The sequence below is a fragment of the Gopherus evgoodei genome, chromosome 5 (genome assembly GCF_007399415.2).
Source record: "Gopherus evgoodei ecotype Sinaloan lineage chromosome 5, rGopEvg1_v1.p, whole genome shotgun sequence".
NCBI lineage: Eukaryota > Metazoa > Chordata > Testudines > Testudinidae > Gopherus > Gopherus evgoodei.
The window spans coordinates 34,768,029-34,786,154 of NC_044326.1; the positions used below are offsets into that span (position 1 = coordinate 34,768,029).

Consider the following 18,126-nt stretch of genomic DNA (forward strand, 5'->3'; position numbering starts at 1 on the left):
TCTATGATAGATAACTGGCTCTGTGGATATGGGGAAAGCAGTAGATGTGATATATCTTGACTTTAGCAAAGGTTTTGATACGGTCTCCCACAGTATTCTTGCCAGCAAGTTAAACCAGTATGGATTGGATGAATGGACTACAAGGTAGACAGAAAGCTGGCTAGATAGTCGGGCTCAACTGGTAGTGATCAATGGCTCAATGTCTAGTTGGCAGCCAGTATCAAGCGGAGCACCCCAGGTGTCAGTCCTGGGGCCAGTTTTGTTCAACATCTTTATTAATGATCTGGATGAGGGGATGAATTGCACCCTCAGCACGTTTGCAAATGACACTAAGGTGGAGGGAGAGGTAGATATGCTGGAGGGTCCAGACAGGGTCCAGAGTGACCTAGACAAATCGGAGGATTGGGCCAAAATAATTCTGATGAGGTTCAACAAGGACAAGTGCAGAGTCCTGCACTTAGGAAGGAAGAATCCCATGCACCACTACAGGCTGGGGACTGGCTGGCTAAGCAGCAGTTCTGCAGTAAAGGACCTGGGTATTACAGTGGACGAGAAGCTGGATACAAGTTAGCAGTGTGCCCTTGTTGCCAAGAAGGCCAATGGCATATTGGGCTGTATTAGTAAGAGCATTTCAAGCAGATTGTGGAAAGTGATTATTCCCCTCTATTCGGCACTGGTGAGGCCACACCTGGAGTACTGAGTCCAGTTTTGGTCCCCCCTGCACCCGCCCACTACAGAAGGGACGTAACCAAATTGGAGAGAGTCCAGCAGAGAGCAACAGAAATGATTAGGGGGCTGGGGCACATGACTTATGAGGAGAAGCTGAAGGAACTGGGTTATTTAGTCTGCAGAAAAGAAGAGTGAGGAGGGAATTTGATAGCAGCCTTCAACTACCGGAAGGGGGAGCATTCTATAAATTCTATCCTGGACTAAGGGCTGTTGAGAATCAACAGAGGGCAACTGGACTTCATAGCGTTATATTGCTGCCACTCACAGCGCAAGATGGGGCAAAGCACATGTGGCCCAACAGGCACTGTTACCAAAGATCTCCAGTCCTAGATGCAGGGACACAAGCACACCTAAAGTGGAGTAGTCAAAGGGACACTACTTGAAGAAGAACTGCTAGTTCAAGAACCTCACCAGATCTCAGCTGCCACAGAACCATATGAAGAGAGGTGGATGTTTAAAATTTTATCACTTAAAAATTATACATACAGGCTGGTGGCAAGGAACAACTTAAGTTTAAAAATTCTGGAAGCAAGCGTATATGGGACTTGGGGTTGGAAGAGAAAATGAACTGGTTTTACTTATAACCATAAATAATGTGCCAAACTTAAAACTATCTTCTCAAAGAAAAAATGCCAAAAGCTCTTAAAAATCTAACACTTGCCAGACCTTTCACAGAAGCTATACAAAACATTTATGCTTGGACTCAGGAAAGTATTTAAGCATTTGCTCAAGTCTGCACTTAAGAACATGCTTAAATGTCATTGACTTGGTGACTAAAAATAGCTACAATTACTAGCACTGAAATAATTTAAAAACGACTTTACTTATTTTTCATATTTATGCTACTTGGTTTTGCATTACATGCAGTTTAGGCAACAGACTAGTTTAACTTTAATTTATAGTCAGCTTTACTTTGTGATTCTGATGCAATTAGAATGTTGCAATGTTTAGGCTGCAAACACTGCAGAGGAATGCTTAAATCCCCCTGAAAAAACAGAACACCTTTCAGATTTCTAAATTCATGCATATTGACTAGAAGTCTATTGATTAGGTATGTACTTAAAAAAAAGCAAAACCTTAACTTTGGACTTAAACTACATGAGTGTCTTAAAATAATCAATTTAAAACCTCTTATGCATCAACATAGCAGTTAATTGTCTCACTAAAAAAAAAATTACTAATAAATTATCTGTCAGTACTGAGTTAATTTTGTGCTCTTGAAAAGTGAGAAATACAGAAGTTATCTCTGGTAGCTCTTCAACATTCTTGAAAGATACTGAATGTACCCACAGTTGGTGAAATTGTCACAGCCTCGAGGTTCAAGAGCAGGTTCTAAATAAAGATATAACAGTGGTGAGCAAATGGAGAAACCACATTAGAACCATTCTGAGGATAAAGAGTCTTGTCAGAAGGTGTTGCCTTTTTCCCCACTAGCCATTCTGTTGATAGATGCATTTACAATCTTAGCAACAAATAACAAGGCAACTTATCACCACTTTAAAAATATTTCTCTTGAATAAAGTTCAGCCAGCATGATGAAGTTATCTTTATATAAACTGTTTACTATCTAAAGTAAATTTTGAAATAAATACAGTCAAACACTCCTGTAGCAATCTATTAAAAACAGTTCATATGATAAAGCCATGTTGCCAATACCTCAGCTTTGGTCCATCAACTTATCTGCTCTCCCTGTCACAGCAGGAAGGTTGTTTTCGGCTCACAGACCTTCTCTTAGCGGTTCTGTGTGAGTGGCCTGTCTCTCTGGGCTCACCTCCCTAAGAGGTAAAACATTGCAGTGAGAGTTCCCACCAGGATTCTGGGGCTTGAAGGGCTGACTCCATGGGCAGGAGTTTGAGCCTTAACTCTGTTTTTCCTGGACCTGGGCTTCAATTGTTGGCATAAGCCACACTTTTGTGGAATGTGCTTTTCCCCCAAAATGCACTGCGAGTATCTGTCAGCTGCTGGGTTAGATTCCTTGCAATTGAGGCACTTTTTGAAGCCTGGGGAGCCAGGCATACCCTTGTGCAAAGGGGTCCCCCACACCAAGGTTGGCAGGAGGAAAACTCTTTCTTTTTTGTTTTTCTTTTTTAAGGCATTGCCAAATAAAATGTAAACAAGGTAATGAAAGAAAATGGCTTCAAGGGAAGCTAAAATTAGCAAATCTAAAGGGAGTTAATGATCCTTGAAAGGACATCTTTAGCTCAGTCTCTAGCCAGGGACGGGTTGAGAACGAACTGAGGAGGATTGCCTGCACACACTGGCTGCTCCTCCTGGCAAGTAAGGAGCAGCGCATGCGCAGGTGGGATGGACTGCTATCAACGTTCTCACATCAGCAATGCAGGGACGCAGACACACCTACATCAGAGCACTCATAGGGTCAAAACTTGAAGAACAAACAATGTTATCAAGAAAAAAGCATTTTAAATGTGACCTACAAAGAACTGATAGAATTCCAGTGGATGTCTGTCTATTGTCAATCGACTTGAGATAGTTTCTAGTGTGATCATCAGTTCCTGAATCATACAGTGGTGTGAAGTACTGGTATTAGTCAGGGAAGCTGGTGGAGATCAAGTGCTGTGGAAGTTGGTCCACCACCACCTTAAAGCTATGTCTACACTAGAGAGCTTACAGCGGCACAGCTGTACTGATGCAGCTGCGCTGCTGTAAGACCTTTCATGAAGCCGCTCTATGCCAATGGGAGAGCACTCTCCTATTGACATAGCACTGTGCACATTGCCAGTTATGTAAGCAAAAATCATGTTGCTCGGAGGGGGTGTTTTTTTCACTCCTCTGAGCAATGCAAGTTTTGCTGACATGAGTGATAGTGTAGATATGGTCAAAGAAACCTTGTCCAGGAATGGAAAATTGGAGGGAGGGCAGTACTTAGCAAGACTGGCAGCATCTAACAGCAGTTCCTTGAATACAGACTATCGCATGCTTCAAGGAAATAGAGTGGGCATCTCATGAGAGGCTAAAGCCAGGGTCAAATAAAAAAAAATTACTTTACAGTGGTCAGCCTTCAGTTTTCCCTAAGATACAGATACAGTAACCTCAGTATCTCTAGCTTACCCTACAATTAATGGACAGAAAAATCTAGAATTTTGCAAAACCAAGTAATTTAGCTATTTAAAAACAGTAACTGAAGCCATCACTGACTCTAGTGACCTTGTCAGCAGAACAGAAGGAGAAGTCTTTGCAGCAGATAGCCCCTGGGCAAACAACCAGGTACGATTAGTCAGCTCACAACCTTGGACAGCTCTGCAGAGAGAAATTTAGCAATGCTAAAGCCAAAATGGCTCTCTTGGCCTTTCACAATGCCAAGGTATAGGCTTTCTTGAACTCCTTGTGCCTGAAGCAATCAAGCATGACTTAGGTCACTTGCTTTCCGGTCTCCTACTCCTTATCCCTATACTTCATCTGACAAAGTTTATTAGTGAATCAAGTTATTCCCTGGGTGAGACTGCAATCAAAGTGTTTTGAAAAATCTAATCCAAGAAACAACAAGAATATTTAAAGGTAGGCAATCCAGGTTCAGATTGAATCACATAGAACACTTCTGTGGATATGCACTTCAGAGAAACCATGATAAAGGAAGAGAAAAGCCTCTTTCAGTCACAGTATATGATTTCAAGAAGTTTTTTTTTATGGTCAAAACTATTGAAGTTCAGAGCATGTTGTCTGCCAGCACACTACAGACTAGTCTCCATTTATGGTTCATCTATTACAGGAAAACTACATATTAAAGTGACCTATAAGTATAGTGGAAACAGAGTGGTTATTTAGCAGTCACCATATCAACAACAGACGAATACAGAAGAACTCCATTTATTAACATGGAGAGACAGATTACACTGGTCTACAATTTTTGAGAAGTCGTTTGCTTCAGAGATAAAATGTGATATGTATTTTGATGTGCTGAATTCAAATATGACAATTAAAACAACTGATTGGCTACTGTTTCTAAGATATTTAAGTTTTTACATTTTATGTCTATGTATATTGTGTAGCTAGTAGAGTTTTATTCATAAATTGTAAACTTAGGTCTTTTCATGTGTTTATGGTTGCTTTACACGATAATATTTCACCTGTCCTGTTCATGTAACACTTTAAAAATCAGCAAAAGGGTTATATCAATAAAATGTATTATGAAACAAAAGGCAAAAAACTATTCTGTACATAGTTTAGTCCTATTCAGTGTCTACTTGGCGCTTCTTGGCTTGTCTCTTGTATTCATTAAATGGAGCATCTCTTGTATTCATTAAATGGAGCATCTCTTGTCACTGTCCAGCAATAGTCTGCAAGCATCGATGGGCTCCATTTGCCCTGATAGCCTGCCAGGAGATTCCACTGCTGTAGTCTGGAGCCCAATAGCTCTGCTTTACTCTTGGGTAGTTCCAAATCCCTGACAAGGTAATTCAGTTCACCTTGTGTTATGTGGTGTGGTTCAGAGGAGGAGGAGGATGGGAGAAAACGTGGGTCCTGTGACATTGATGGTTCAAGACCAGAAGTTTCATCCTCTTCTCTTCCTCGTCTGACTCAAGTGAGAATGATTCTGGTGCATCAGGAACCAGCAGTCCTTCTCCGTGGGGTACTGGGCGTATAGCTGATGGAATGTTTGGATAATGCACAGTCCACTTTTTCTTCTTTGACACACCTTTCCCAACTGGAGGCATCATGCAGAAGTAACAATTGCTGGTATGATCTGTCGGCTCTCTCCAAATCATTGGCACTGCAAAAGGCATAGATATCCTTTTCCTGTTCAACCACTGGCGAAGATTTGTTGCACAAGTGTTGCAGCATATGTGTGGGGCCCACCTCTTGTCCTGATCTCCAATTTTGCAGCCAAAAGAAAGATGATAGGCTTTCTTAACCAGAGTGGTTATACTGCGCTTTTGTGATGCAAAAGTCACTTCACCACAAACATAGCAGAAGTTTTCTGCACTGTTCACACAAGTACGAGGCATCTCTGCTCACTTTGGCTAAACAGAAATGTGTCCCTTTGCAAAATCAAACACTGACAAATAAGAGAGCACGACACTGTATGATTTCTAGAGCTGATATAGGGCAATTTGTTCAGCAGAATGATGTAAGCTTCCTTATGATTGCATCATCCATGACTTCTAGGAATAACATGATGCAATTCATATCATTGATGATGCAATACCAGCTTCTGATTGCATCATTCATTGTTTTGCCTAAAAAGCAAGTACTGTCCACATCCAGTCATAGATTTATTCATAGATCCAGTCAAAGATGTATTTTAGTCATTTCTGGTTTAAATTGAGATCCCTTCCCTTTATAAAAGCAACAAAGAATCCTGTGGCACCTTATAGACTAACAGACGTTTTGGAGCATGAGCTTTCGTGGGTGAATACCCACTTCCTCAGATGCATCTGAGGAAGTGGGTATTCACCCACGAAAGCTCATGCTCCAAAACGTCTGTTAGTCTATAAGGTGCCACAGGATTCTTTGTTGCTTTTACAGATCCAGACTAACACGGCTACCCTCTGATACTTCCCTTTATAACTCACTTATCCTCCGCCATTTCCAAGTCAAGGGTCGTATATACTGACGCAATGGCATATCTTGAAAACTAGAGCCAATCAACAATTTTAAGCATCATTTTCATTCTCAGTGACCCAGAATTAGTAAAGTTGGACTATATTTATTTCACAAGCATTTTGGTTGTAGAGCAGTGTAACCAGACAACCAGCGAACACAGGTCCAGAAGTGGGCAATCTCTCTGGTGCTGCAGCATTCTCCGGTTTATCCAGATTTTTGATTAGCCAGTCTGGCCCCAGTCCCAATTAGATCAGATAAATGGGGTTCTGGTGTATTAACTATTAACCCATTGATGTACTGCATTCTCTCTGAAAAAAGGTCAAACTCAAGAGTCAAATAATCTAAGGGTATGTCTACACTTCACACTCCTTACGACATCGTGTGGAGTACATACATTATGTGTACCCCTAAAATAAGTATAAACACAGTGAGGTACAGCTTAGGTTAGAAGAGTAAAAACACGCCTGAAACACTAGGATAGATACCCACATAGCCCTATACATGCCTAAGCAGAGTCTCTCCTGTCTACACTACAGGGAAAAATTCCAACAGCACGGAAGCAGCAGGGAAAGTCTCCAACAGCTGCCTGCTGCTGGAGCCTCTCTCTACCATGTGTAGCTACACACCAGTGTGGATGCAGCCTGCTTTTCACTGTGGTGTGTAGTGACACATACTCTACATGCACTACTAGGAGCGTAGGTATATCCTTAGAGAAAAGTGACTACAACACCCTGATCATTGGCCTTGACCTTGGCTACAGAAGGAGTACAGCTTCTGCAACTGGATGCAGAATTATGAACCAGCAGGGCAAGACACATAAGTTATTAATATTTAAACAGTAGCTCCTCTACCCAAAAAAAACACATTTAGGCAAGAAACAGAAGTAGAAAACCTGAAGGCACCCCATTTTCAACCAACTCTAAAAATATCCTCAAATGAAAAAAAAAAAAATTCCCTCACAATGTTGTGGCACCTCACAATTAGCCCATTCACAATTTATCTTGCCCCTCCTCCCCCACACCCCAATGCGCCTCCAGCAAGAGGAACTAAAATATTAAAAGAATGTATGTCCCTGACAAAAGGGTGAGTTAACGCATAAGCAGAAAGATAGGGGAAATAATGCCCACAAATAACTGTCCACTTATACTTCATGAGGCCACTTTTCTTTCCTTTCCTAATATAAAAAATACGAAGACCCTGCCCATTGTTATAGCTCACTAATAAATCACAACATTCAGAGTCCCACTAACATTTTCTCTTGATAGTTAATATCTTCACTGAACTCCATACTTACCCACACACAAAAACAAAACTACCACCTTCATTCTCAAAGTCAAAAACAGTAGTCTTCATCAGAGTGGAAAAAAATCAGTGATTTAATAAAATAAAATAAATCAGATTTTTTCTTTAAATTGGATTTTTTTGATCAAATGCTTTTTAAGGAAAATAGCAACCTAAGGATATTTGTAATTAAGATACATTATAGCTCAGATATCTCATCATGGAATAGGGATTATGAATTCTAATTCTATAGTATGAGACAATATATTCATGCAACGTTAAAGAAAAGTTTTGCAAATAAATTCCAATAGTACATGGATTAGGGACCCAATTTTATGGGGTTCCAGGGGCTTCTGTATAGATTATTTAGGTTAATCTTTCTATCTACCCAATGGGACTCAGCGCTCAGTCTAGACGATACCATCAGAGACGCTTAGTTTTGCAGTTCTCAAACTGTGGATTTGTATCTCCAGAGATAATATGCTTGTTAACAGTAAAAATGTTTTTACATAAATTATATAGAGATGAGAAACAACAGACCTCAACCCTATTGTCCCTCTGCAAATTTGTGTACACAGACAATACCTTACCTCTCTCTAAAAGTGCAAAGTTTCAAAAAGTTCAATAAAAAGAAGATTGTTGGGGGTGGAACAGATCTGGACAAGGAGAAGAAGTCTGGAGATAAATGTGAGAAGGGAGGGACAGGCAGTAACAACAAAAGTGAAACAGTCTGAGCAGCATATTCCAGAAGTCTTGAGGTCTTTCTGACTGTAGCCTTCATTGATTTGAGATCTACCATACCATTCTCTCACTAGAAAGGAAAACCTATCATGGTAGCAGGCCATAAAAGAGACCCAGTTTGGGAATATTTTAATGAAGTTCCTCTACCTGTGGGTAAGACTGGCACGTGTGCAAAATGCAAACTGTGCAACGAAGAAATGCAAGGCCTGGTTGCCCAAATGAAACATCATGAGCCGAATGAAACAACATCATGAGAAGTGTTCTTTCTCAGGAGGAAGCTGCTTTGAAGATGATGAAAGGAACGTATCTGAGCACGCTGGATCTTCAGGTTGGTAAACTTCTTTATTTCAAACTTTTTTCTTAAGGACTGCCTGTCTTCCTTCTGGACTATTCCTGAATTCTCATGTTTGAACAAAAAATATAATTGTTACTCTATGGTACTATCATTTTAGATGAAGTTATGATAAAAAATAAATAGCAGAAATAGGCAGATTTTCCTTTTACAATTTCACCTTTAAAGTAGAACTGAGTGTCAGTGAATACAATGAGCAGCATGGGAATAATAATTAAATAACTTCACTGACTTATTTTGTTTAGGATAATCTATCCTCAATATACAGGATTCTGAAGACTATCAATCAAGCTTCAAGATCACCATCATTTTCTATAGTTTCAGAGTTATCTGCCAATGATAATATTTCAGTCACATCATGTATGTCACATAGCCACAGTATATTACCTGTAGAAAAAGGGGAAAAAAAAAAAAACAAAAAAAGAAAAAAAACACTTCATCATCCAGAAACAACCATAGATAAATTTGTGATAAAACCAGCAGATTACAAAAAATCGATGAAAAAATTGCCCGGTTTGTTTACACAACAAACTCTCCTTTCTGTATGATTGAGAACCCACACTTCTTTAACATGGTTCAGTCATTAAGACCAGGATACAGTCCACCCAACAGAGCAGCAGTCACAGGCCAAATTGATGGATAAAGTGCATGAAAGAGAAACTGAGCAGTGTGCAAAAGGTCTAGAGGGTGAAATTGTTAGCCTGAGTCTTGATGGGTGGAGCAATGTCCACAATGATCCTGTTGTATGTGCTTGTGCGACAACAGAAGGGAATGTCTGTCTTCCTTACAGAACAATTGATACGTCAGGAAATGCACACACAGCAGAGTACTTACAAGAAGTAGTAGTAAAAGCTATAACAAACTGTGAAAAAAATTTCAAATGTCTAGTACGCAGCTTGGTAACAGACAATACTGCAAAGGTATCCAAGATGAAAAGAAACTTAGAAGAGAGTCCCAAGCTAATAACATACGGTTGCAGTGCTCATTTGATGCACCTCCTAGCCAAAGACTTCAGTGTTCCAGAAATAAAGGCTAATGTTGTTGAAATTGCAAAATACTTCCGTAACAATCACTATGCAGCAGCTATTTTGAAAAAAGTGGGAGGAACCAAGCGAATTCTCCTACAAGACATGCCATGGAACTCAGCATTGGACTGTATCAAGAACTGGCCGAATCTGATGACAATTTGTCAACAAAATCATGAAAAAACAGATGGCACCGTCACAGCCGAAGTTCTCAACATTGGGCTTAAGAGAAATGTTGAACACATGCGGAGTAGCCTGAAGTCTATTTTTGTAGCTTTGAACAAAATGCAGGGAAATAGCTGCTTTATTGCGGACACTGTTGACATTTGGAAGGAACTGAGTGAGCTTTTAAAAAGAGAAATATGTAATGACAGAGTTAAATTACCAGCACTAAAAAAAGACAAATGGGACAAGCACCATCTCCAGCATTTCTTGCAAATATTCTCAATACTCGATATCAGGGTCAAACATTAACAGCTGAAGAAGAGCTGGCGGCTATGACATGGACATCCAGCAATCATGCCTCCATAATGCCAACTATAATAAACTTCAGAGCTAAGGGTGAACCATTCAAGAAATATGTTTGCTGATGATGTTTTAAAGAAAGCCATATCAGTGAACTTGTGGAAGTCACTTAAGCACTTGGATTCAAAGACTGTTGAAGTGATAATCTCACTTTTAAAAGCAGTAGCTTCTTCTGCCGGTATAGAAAGAATATTTTCTTCCTTGTTTTTCTTTTCCAGATTATGAACAAAAATGAAAATGAAGGTGAAGATGACTGAGTTAGCTGCAGAAGACAATATTTTAAGTTTCTCATGTTGACCTGGCTGATATAGTCGATTTATTTTTTGTATTTTTTTAAAACACTTCATTTAACTATTTTAGTTAAAAAACAATTTTAACAAAAACAAACCTGATTTTAAAAAACTTGAATATTTAACTAAATTCAATAATTCATATGCTTGTTTTGTTCTATGCTATTCAAGAAAAAAAAATCTAGAACTTTTGTTTTTTTAGTTAAATAAAACAATTTAAATGTCTGTCTAGTAATGTTCTCCTCCTAATACAGCATGACAAGAAAATCCTTCAAATATTAATGAATAACCTGTTGAATTGAATGTAGTTCGCCTCCCAATGTCTTCATAAATATCTGCTTCAATTACCTTTGGTAAATGAAATAAACAATCATTCATTTTCTGATATAGTTGTAAAACAAATCTGAAAAGTTTTTTAAAATAAATCATTTAAAAATGCATAATGTGTACCTTCTAAAAATGAAACCTACATCTATCTCTGAGTTGTGAAGAATATGTATTAAGATTATAACAACCAAAAAGAATGCACTTTTATGTAGAAATCCATGATTAAATCGAGTCTTCTTGACTAGTGATTTAAATCATGACTTAAATCAAATCCACCTGGTCTTCATTTATCCTTGAATAGAGAGAGGAATGTGTGCCTTTAAGCCCCATGGGCTACAGGTACTGCCAGAGATGAAGTTGGGTCACTGCTGGATATAGACTTTTCCCCCTTTTCTTAAAAGCTGGTTGGGAGAGAACCCATTGCTACCAGCCTGAACATATAAATTGTAAGGTGTTTGTATAGAAAACTTCAGCAATTATATACATACTTTTCCAATTACAAGCAACATAGGACTCCCTATTTTAGTCACTAAAAATTATAGAAAGTTAGGTGTACTAATAGATCTCTATCATCACTCATAAGGTCAACAGAAATTGATTTTTAAAAAATATGCACTTTTAAAACTTACAATTACTATTTTCAGTAGCAAAGATAGCCTAAAAATAGCTCTCATCATCAGGAATTATTTACATCTAATCTTCTTGTAGGAAACAGCACTATTGTCATTACGGAAACACATAAGTCTACTGCATTAACATTTCACTCAAATAAAATAGAGGTCTGGTATTTTGGTTAAAAAAATTGCTACCATCTGTTTCTGAAGCAATGCATCACTTAAGTTTTATATTATCATAAATCACTTAGCAACTTATAAACATACAAAATTATTAACAGAGAACTGATATGCCACAGGTAGACCTGTTATAACATGTTTCTCACTGTGGTGTTCAAGTTTGCAATGCACCAAATAATCTTCTGATTTTTTTATAATAAAGATGAGGCACTGTTACAGACTAAGGTATCAAGAGATGATTCTGGAGCATATTGATAAATTAATATAAAAATGCAATATATCTTGGCTGATTTCCCCCTCAAGTTTTGTAAGAGTAATTCATCCCCAAACTGGGAACTTGTATTCCATGTTTCATCAACCCAGATAAAATTGTTGTAGCCAAATTACAAGCTTCCAAAACATAATTTGCACAGTTTATAGTAGAACTACTGATCCGTCCTTTACTATCGCGATACTAGCAAGCACAGCAATATATCAAAATAGCACATACCCTTTCTTAACCAGAAGGTGAAAAAGAGCTAATGTCTTAGAAGTACCATGATAAAGAGTCAATATAAAAGGTAATGGTGAAATGCTACCATTACAGCTTTTCAGATCTATGGCTAAAGGAGAACAGGGGTCTCTAATCAAAATGTGGAAGAAAAATTCACAAGCAAATTGAAGATTAAATCATGAAAATCCTTTACAAAAATGCATCCAATTATTTTATGTACTTTTACTCTGATAAAGTGTGTGTGTAGACAATAGAAGGAAAACATCCACAGCATGTTTCTCAAACACGTTATTTCTATAGGAATGTATGAACACACAGTGCTATACAATATATGAATATGAGCTAGATAAACAATTGCCTTGCCCTAAACTTTAACAGTGGAACAATACACTACAATCACAGAATGATGTATGGTCAGAGCTAGAATGTTCCACAGAAACAGAAATATTCTGTTTCACGGAATTATTTTACTGCCCAAAAAACCTTTGTTAATGCAGAGTTAAGCTTGCATAGCAATGCTTTACACCATTCCACAACATGGAAGATGACTAAACTTAAACCTCTAAAAACAAGAAATTCAGAGTTAAGGTGTAACTTCCCACACAAACTTACTCTGCCCTGTTTCATCCCTGCTCCCTTTTAGGGAGATTGTAGTACTTCACCCTTTTCTCAGCCTCTGTCAATCATAAGCAAGTACTTCCCAGATCAACAACGATGAAAGAAAAAGAGAGAGAAAAAAAGTCAGGTTTGGTTAGGCAGAGGTAAGGTACTGTTATAGTATCGGCTCCTACTACTATCTCCAGAGAGACAGAGAGCAGCTTTAAGTACAGAGTTCCAAAGTACAAACAAACTAATTTCATTTCATTTACATGGCTGTAACTTCTGCATTGAGTTCGCATCACAGATTGCAGGAATATACAAACCTAACAGGTTTCTGGTGCGATGATCCAAGAAAGAAGAAGAATTTTTAAACAGAAATATTTCCAGAGGTTACTCTGAATTCATATAGCTATTAATGAAAATTGTACAATATATTAGTGAGATTTATTGTAAAGGAAAGATTAAGTCTTGATAAACTGATACATGAATAAATGATTATCTAACAAAATACAAAGCAACATTTCCAAAAGATGAAAACAAAACAAAAATCCATTACCAAAAACAATCCTACCAACACAAAAATACTCCGCTACACACACAATTACCAGCCCCAGGAAGAGGATAAGAGAAAGAACAAACTACATATGACAGATATTAATCATGACACTTAATCCGTGAGTGGAAGGCACTCAGATGCTACAGTGATGAGTGTGGTACAAGAACCTACACACAGCAGAAATGTGATCTTTTTTCCCCCTTTCTACAAAATGACAAGTTGCCATAACATAGCAATTTTGTTTCTGTACCCATCACTTCATCATTATTATAATGTATGTTAGGGTAACACTCAAAGGCTTCAATCAGGACCCGAGCTATACTACCAAGTATTGTACAAATCCTATGGGGAAGACAAACTTGCCTGCAGGCTCTTGAAGGCAGCGACTAAGACAATATTTAATAAGTGACTGTGACAAACAACAGAAGGAACAGTAATATGATTACAAATGTACATAATCTACCCAAGGTCATACTTGGTTATTTCAAATCTTTCAAAAATATTTAATAACTTACTGCCTATTTCTAGTTAACACTTTTCCTGTTTCTGTATTTTTTATAACCACTGCCTATTTCCGTTTTGCACATATATGTATTTTTTTAAATTCAATTTAATACAACACTCTTCATTTAAGCTGACAGGCATCGGCACCAGGGTTCTGGCAGACAAAACATTTGGGGTGAAATCCCGGCCCAACTGAAACCAATGGGAGTTGTGCCACTGACTTCAGTGGAACCAAGCTTTCACCTTGCTTCCGGATCTTCTAGACAAATATTTGTTCTGTTTCATTACAGTTAGGCAGTTACAGATGCTTTGTCCTTTGAAGTAAACCTTCACTTTTCCAGATATTCTTTTGTTCTCTGCTCTCTCCTCGCCAAAGACAACACTATGAGTTTCTATTTGGATTTTCTGGTCTACAGCTACATTATATCTATCAGCTGTCAATACATTTTCAACTCCATGCTTTTTTTTGGGGGGGGGGTTTGGGGGGGGGAGAAGAAGAGGAGATGAGCTTCCACTTACTGCCCGGTTAATAGCACAGCTTCTTTGGTACATTTCTAAAGTTTAATCTAGGGAAATTTTGAAAAGACGCCCACAGTCCTCTGGTATTACGAACACAGAGAGTCAAAGAGTGAGCAGAGTTATAGGAAATAATGCTTACAACACTGTCTGCAGCCATTGGCCTATCTACATCAGAGCTCCCAATATTGCTAATGCCTTTGGAGCTGAACCAGAGTTAGCATGGCTGGATTTTTTTTTTTTCTCTTGAAAGATTTCTCTAGCTTACACAACGCTTTAGGCAACTCAACACACCATTTTTGATAAACTACGCTTCCCATAATTCTTGGCTTCTGGACATGCTTAGTCATATCCCATCACCTAGCAAGCTATACAAGCTATAAAGAATGTTCTACTCACGTGCTTATTGTGAGCAATACCACAAATTCAATTTTCCACCTGTTGACTCGCTAATATTTTCATTGTCAGTATTTTTAAGGTCTGGAGGATGAACTGGATATTTTAAAGTTGACTTGAAATACTAGGATAAAGAGGTGGGATTAACTACTTTCTTAATCAGTCAGCACAGCTTAGAGATCCATACACTCCCAACATTTCTTCCATTGCTCTTCCTGATAAAAAATACTCTGCCAACCCTGAACATCCACCAACTACACTTCCTATCTTGAATTCATCAGCATCAGCATCATCCATAAAAGAAAAAGGAAACGCCGTCCTGAAATACAAGCTGAAGTGCTTTCTCTTAATCTGCAGGGGACACGGCAACATCTAGATCAGTGGTGGGCAACCTGCAGCCCATCAGAGAAATCTGCTGGCAAGTCACAAGACAGTTTGTTTACGTTGACCATCCGCAGGTACAGCCGCCCGCAGCTCCCAGTGGCTATGGTTTGCCGTTCCGGGCCAATGGGAGCTGCAGGAAGCGGCATGGGCCACAAGAACGAGCTGGCCGCTGCTTCCCACAGCTCCCATTTGCTGGAAACAGAGAACTGAAGCCACTAGGAGCTGCAAGCGGCCATACCGGCGGATGGTCAATGTAAACAAGCTATCTTGTGGTCCATCAGCAGATTACTCTGATGGGCCTTGTGTGGCCCGTGGGCCGCAGGTTGCCCACCACTGATCTAAAAGCAAGAGAGGCAATGGGAATCAGAGAAGAGGGGACCCAAAGGACAGCAGGAGGAGGAAGAAAAAAAAAGGAGGCACCACCACTTTTGGTGCTACAGATCATCCTGATTTTCTTTCCATCAAGTTGACACATATGGAATTTGTAAGGCAATGAACGCTCACAAAGTACATGCTACTACTAAATCTATAGGGGAGAGGGAAATTTCAGGCTGCAGAGAAGTGTGCACTCCCATTCAGACTTGCCACCCCTTCAAAAAGAACTTGATTTCTCCTCCCCTTTTATGTTCTGAAGTGCCACACTTGTACCCAAACAAGTACATACACACACTATTCTTAGCCTGCCCTTAGCCACATTTGCCTTTCTGGCCATACAGATGAGGACTGCCAGCAAGAGGAAAGGTAAGGTAATCTCAGTGTCACATCACCGTAATCTAAATAACTTCCCACAGAGTTTGCCCCAGCACCACCTCAGAATGAAATTATAACTATGTAGTCATTCTCTCTAAAGTGCCATGCACGTCTATGGTACTGTAGAGATCATTTTCTGCACTTTTTTATTGCTCCCCCTCCCCCAACTAAGTCTCAGAAAATGGCTTTTGCAAAACTCCCTCTGTAGTAACTGTTACTGTAGTTTAACCTTCATAGAGAAAAAGACTATTAAGTACATTGATCACTCAGCTAACAAGTAACTCTTACGCTGAAGCAGACATGGCTACATACTTCCCACTACAAGAGATCCTATTTAAAAGGAGATGTTTTTGTTTTGTATATTTATGTGATACTTAAAATATACAAACAAAAGATTTAGTAGTGAATTATAATTTTTTTTTAAATAAGTACTTACAATCTTTCAAGAAAACTTAATCCAGAAAAGGAACCATTCTTCAACTCTGATATTTTATTGTTGCTCAGAATCCTGCATATAGAATAAAAACAAAAGGTGTCAGAAAAACAACCCTAACGACATTTGCTGAAATTTATTCTAAGTACTATGAAAATAATTATTTCTTTTAAAAAGATTGTCTTTTTATCAAGATACACAAAGAAAAACTTACTGTATAATACCTTTATAATAATTGTTAACTATATTATAATAGTACCGATAAGCCCCAAGAAACAGTGCGGTCCCTCCTGTGCTAGGTGCCCTGAAGCACTTACAAGTTGAGAAGAGTGAAAAATGAAGTATTGAGGAAGAGCACACGATCAAAGATCGTAAACATGGACATGTTAAGCCCTTCTGATAGTAGGTTGTACGATTAAGAATTTAGACATACTGGGTACTTTATTTCTGTGAACCGTGTATGGCGATGAAATAGGGGAGCATTTGCTCAACAAATGTATGATTAATAGTAAGATATTTCAGTGTCTGTAGTCCCTGATGAGACTAAACTGTTTCTTGTGGCTGGATAAGGTTTTTCTACAGAGCTTAGTTTGTCAGGGTATCACTATAGGACAAAGATGTGGTCATTTGAGTATTGCTAAGACAGAAAATTCCACCCACAAACTGGTGTCAGAACTATATAGTAAACTTTACTGGTTATTTCCATTTTTAAAAGATGTATGTAATGATTTATGTTCCTTGGGCTAGTACCTCGCAACCTTAATTGTTAGCTAACGACATATATAAATGCAATCAGGGCTTATATACCACATTAGTAAGTGTTTATACAACACACCACGGGTCGGCAACCTTCGGCACGCATGCCAAAGATGGCATGCGAGCCAATTTTGCCTGGCATGCGGCTGCCAGCCAGGGTCCTGGCCGCCGGCCCCACTCAGCCCGCTACTGGCTGAGTGAATGGAACCCCAGGCCGGCAGGAGACTGAGCGGGGCCTCTTATTTTTCCAAATAAATGGTTTTCAAAACAGTTCTTGCAGCTCTTAAGTAAAGTATTTGTAATTTATCAGAACCATGATTATGTCTGATATGTATATTTTCTTTACCTGGTTTAATTTTAAAAGCATTTATTTTTAACTACTACAATATTAACTTTTAAAAGTTATTTCCACAAACTTTGACATAAAGCAAGCTTAAATAATGTTGGTAAATAGTCCTGCCAAGCCAAATTGGAAGTCTCATCAGAGATTAAAAAATCCGCTCAATCACAGCAAGTGGATGAGTGCCATCTCATCCTTCAAAAGAATCTAAGCTTTAGTTAAATAATTTCTACCTCTTGTGGTTGCAAACAGGGGTGAAAGTAAGTTATGCCACTTACCAGTATGGGCCGGGGGGGCCGAGCCTTGGGCTGGGGGTCAGCATCCCCCAACCAGCTCTTTCAGGCCGCCTGGCCCACACCGCCCAGGTCTCTTGTGTTGTTTTAAAGGGCCCAAGGCTCCAGATGCCACTGCTGCACTAGCAGCAGCGGTGTCCAGAGCCCCAGACCCTTTCCTTTTAAATCGCTGGCCCCAGGGCAACTGCTCCCTTTGCCCCTCCACCCTACCCATTGGAGGCTGCAGGGGGGGAGGGGGCAATGGGGAAGGGACATTAAAAGCGCTACAGGGTCCTTTGCCGCAGCAGCACTTTAATGTTGCTGCGCCCCCCGCTAACCAGGGGGGAGGGGCACAGGAACATTAAGGACGGTCCTTTGCTGCGGCAGCGCTTTAAAGTGCTGCTGTGGCAGTGCTTTAATGTCTCTGCCCCTTTCGCCTCCCCTGTTGGCGGCCCTGCCGGTATGGACCCCAGCAGCACTTTAATGTGGGCTGGGTATGG

The 18,126-nt window shown here is 39.3% G+C and overlaps 1 protein-coding gene across 5 annotated transcripts in view; it reads right to left on the reverse strand.

Moving 5' to 3' along the window:
• Nucleotides 1–18,126, reverse strand: part of ADGRA3 (adhesion G protein-coupled receptor A3) — a 121,914-nt gene that overhangs the window by 84,348 nt on the left and 19,440 nt on the right. For all 5 annotated transcript variants that reach the window (XM_030563227.1, XM_030563224.1, XM_030563226.1 and 2 more), the window contains exon 2: nucleotides 16,262–16,333. In XM_030563227.1, coding sequence (XP_030419087.1) covers nucleotides 16,262–16,333 — 72 coding nt within the window. The remainder of the gene's footprint in view (nucleotides 1–16,261; nucleotides 16,334–18,126) is intronic.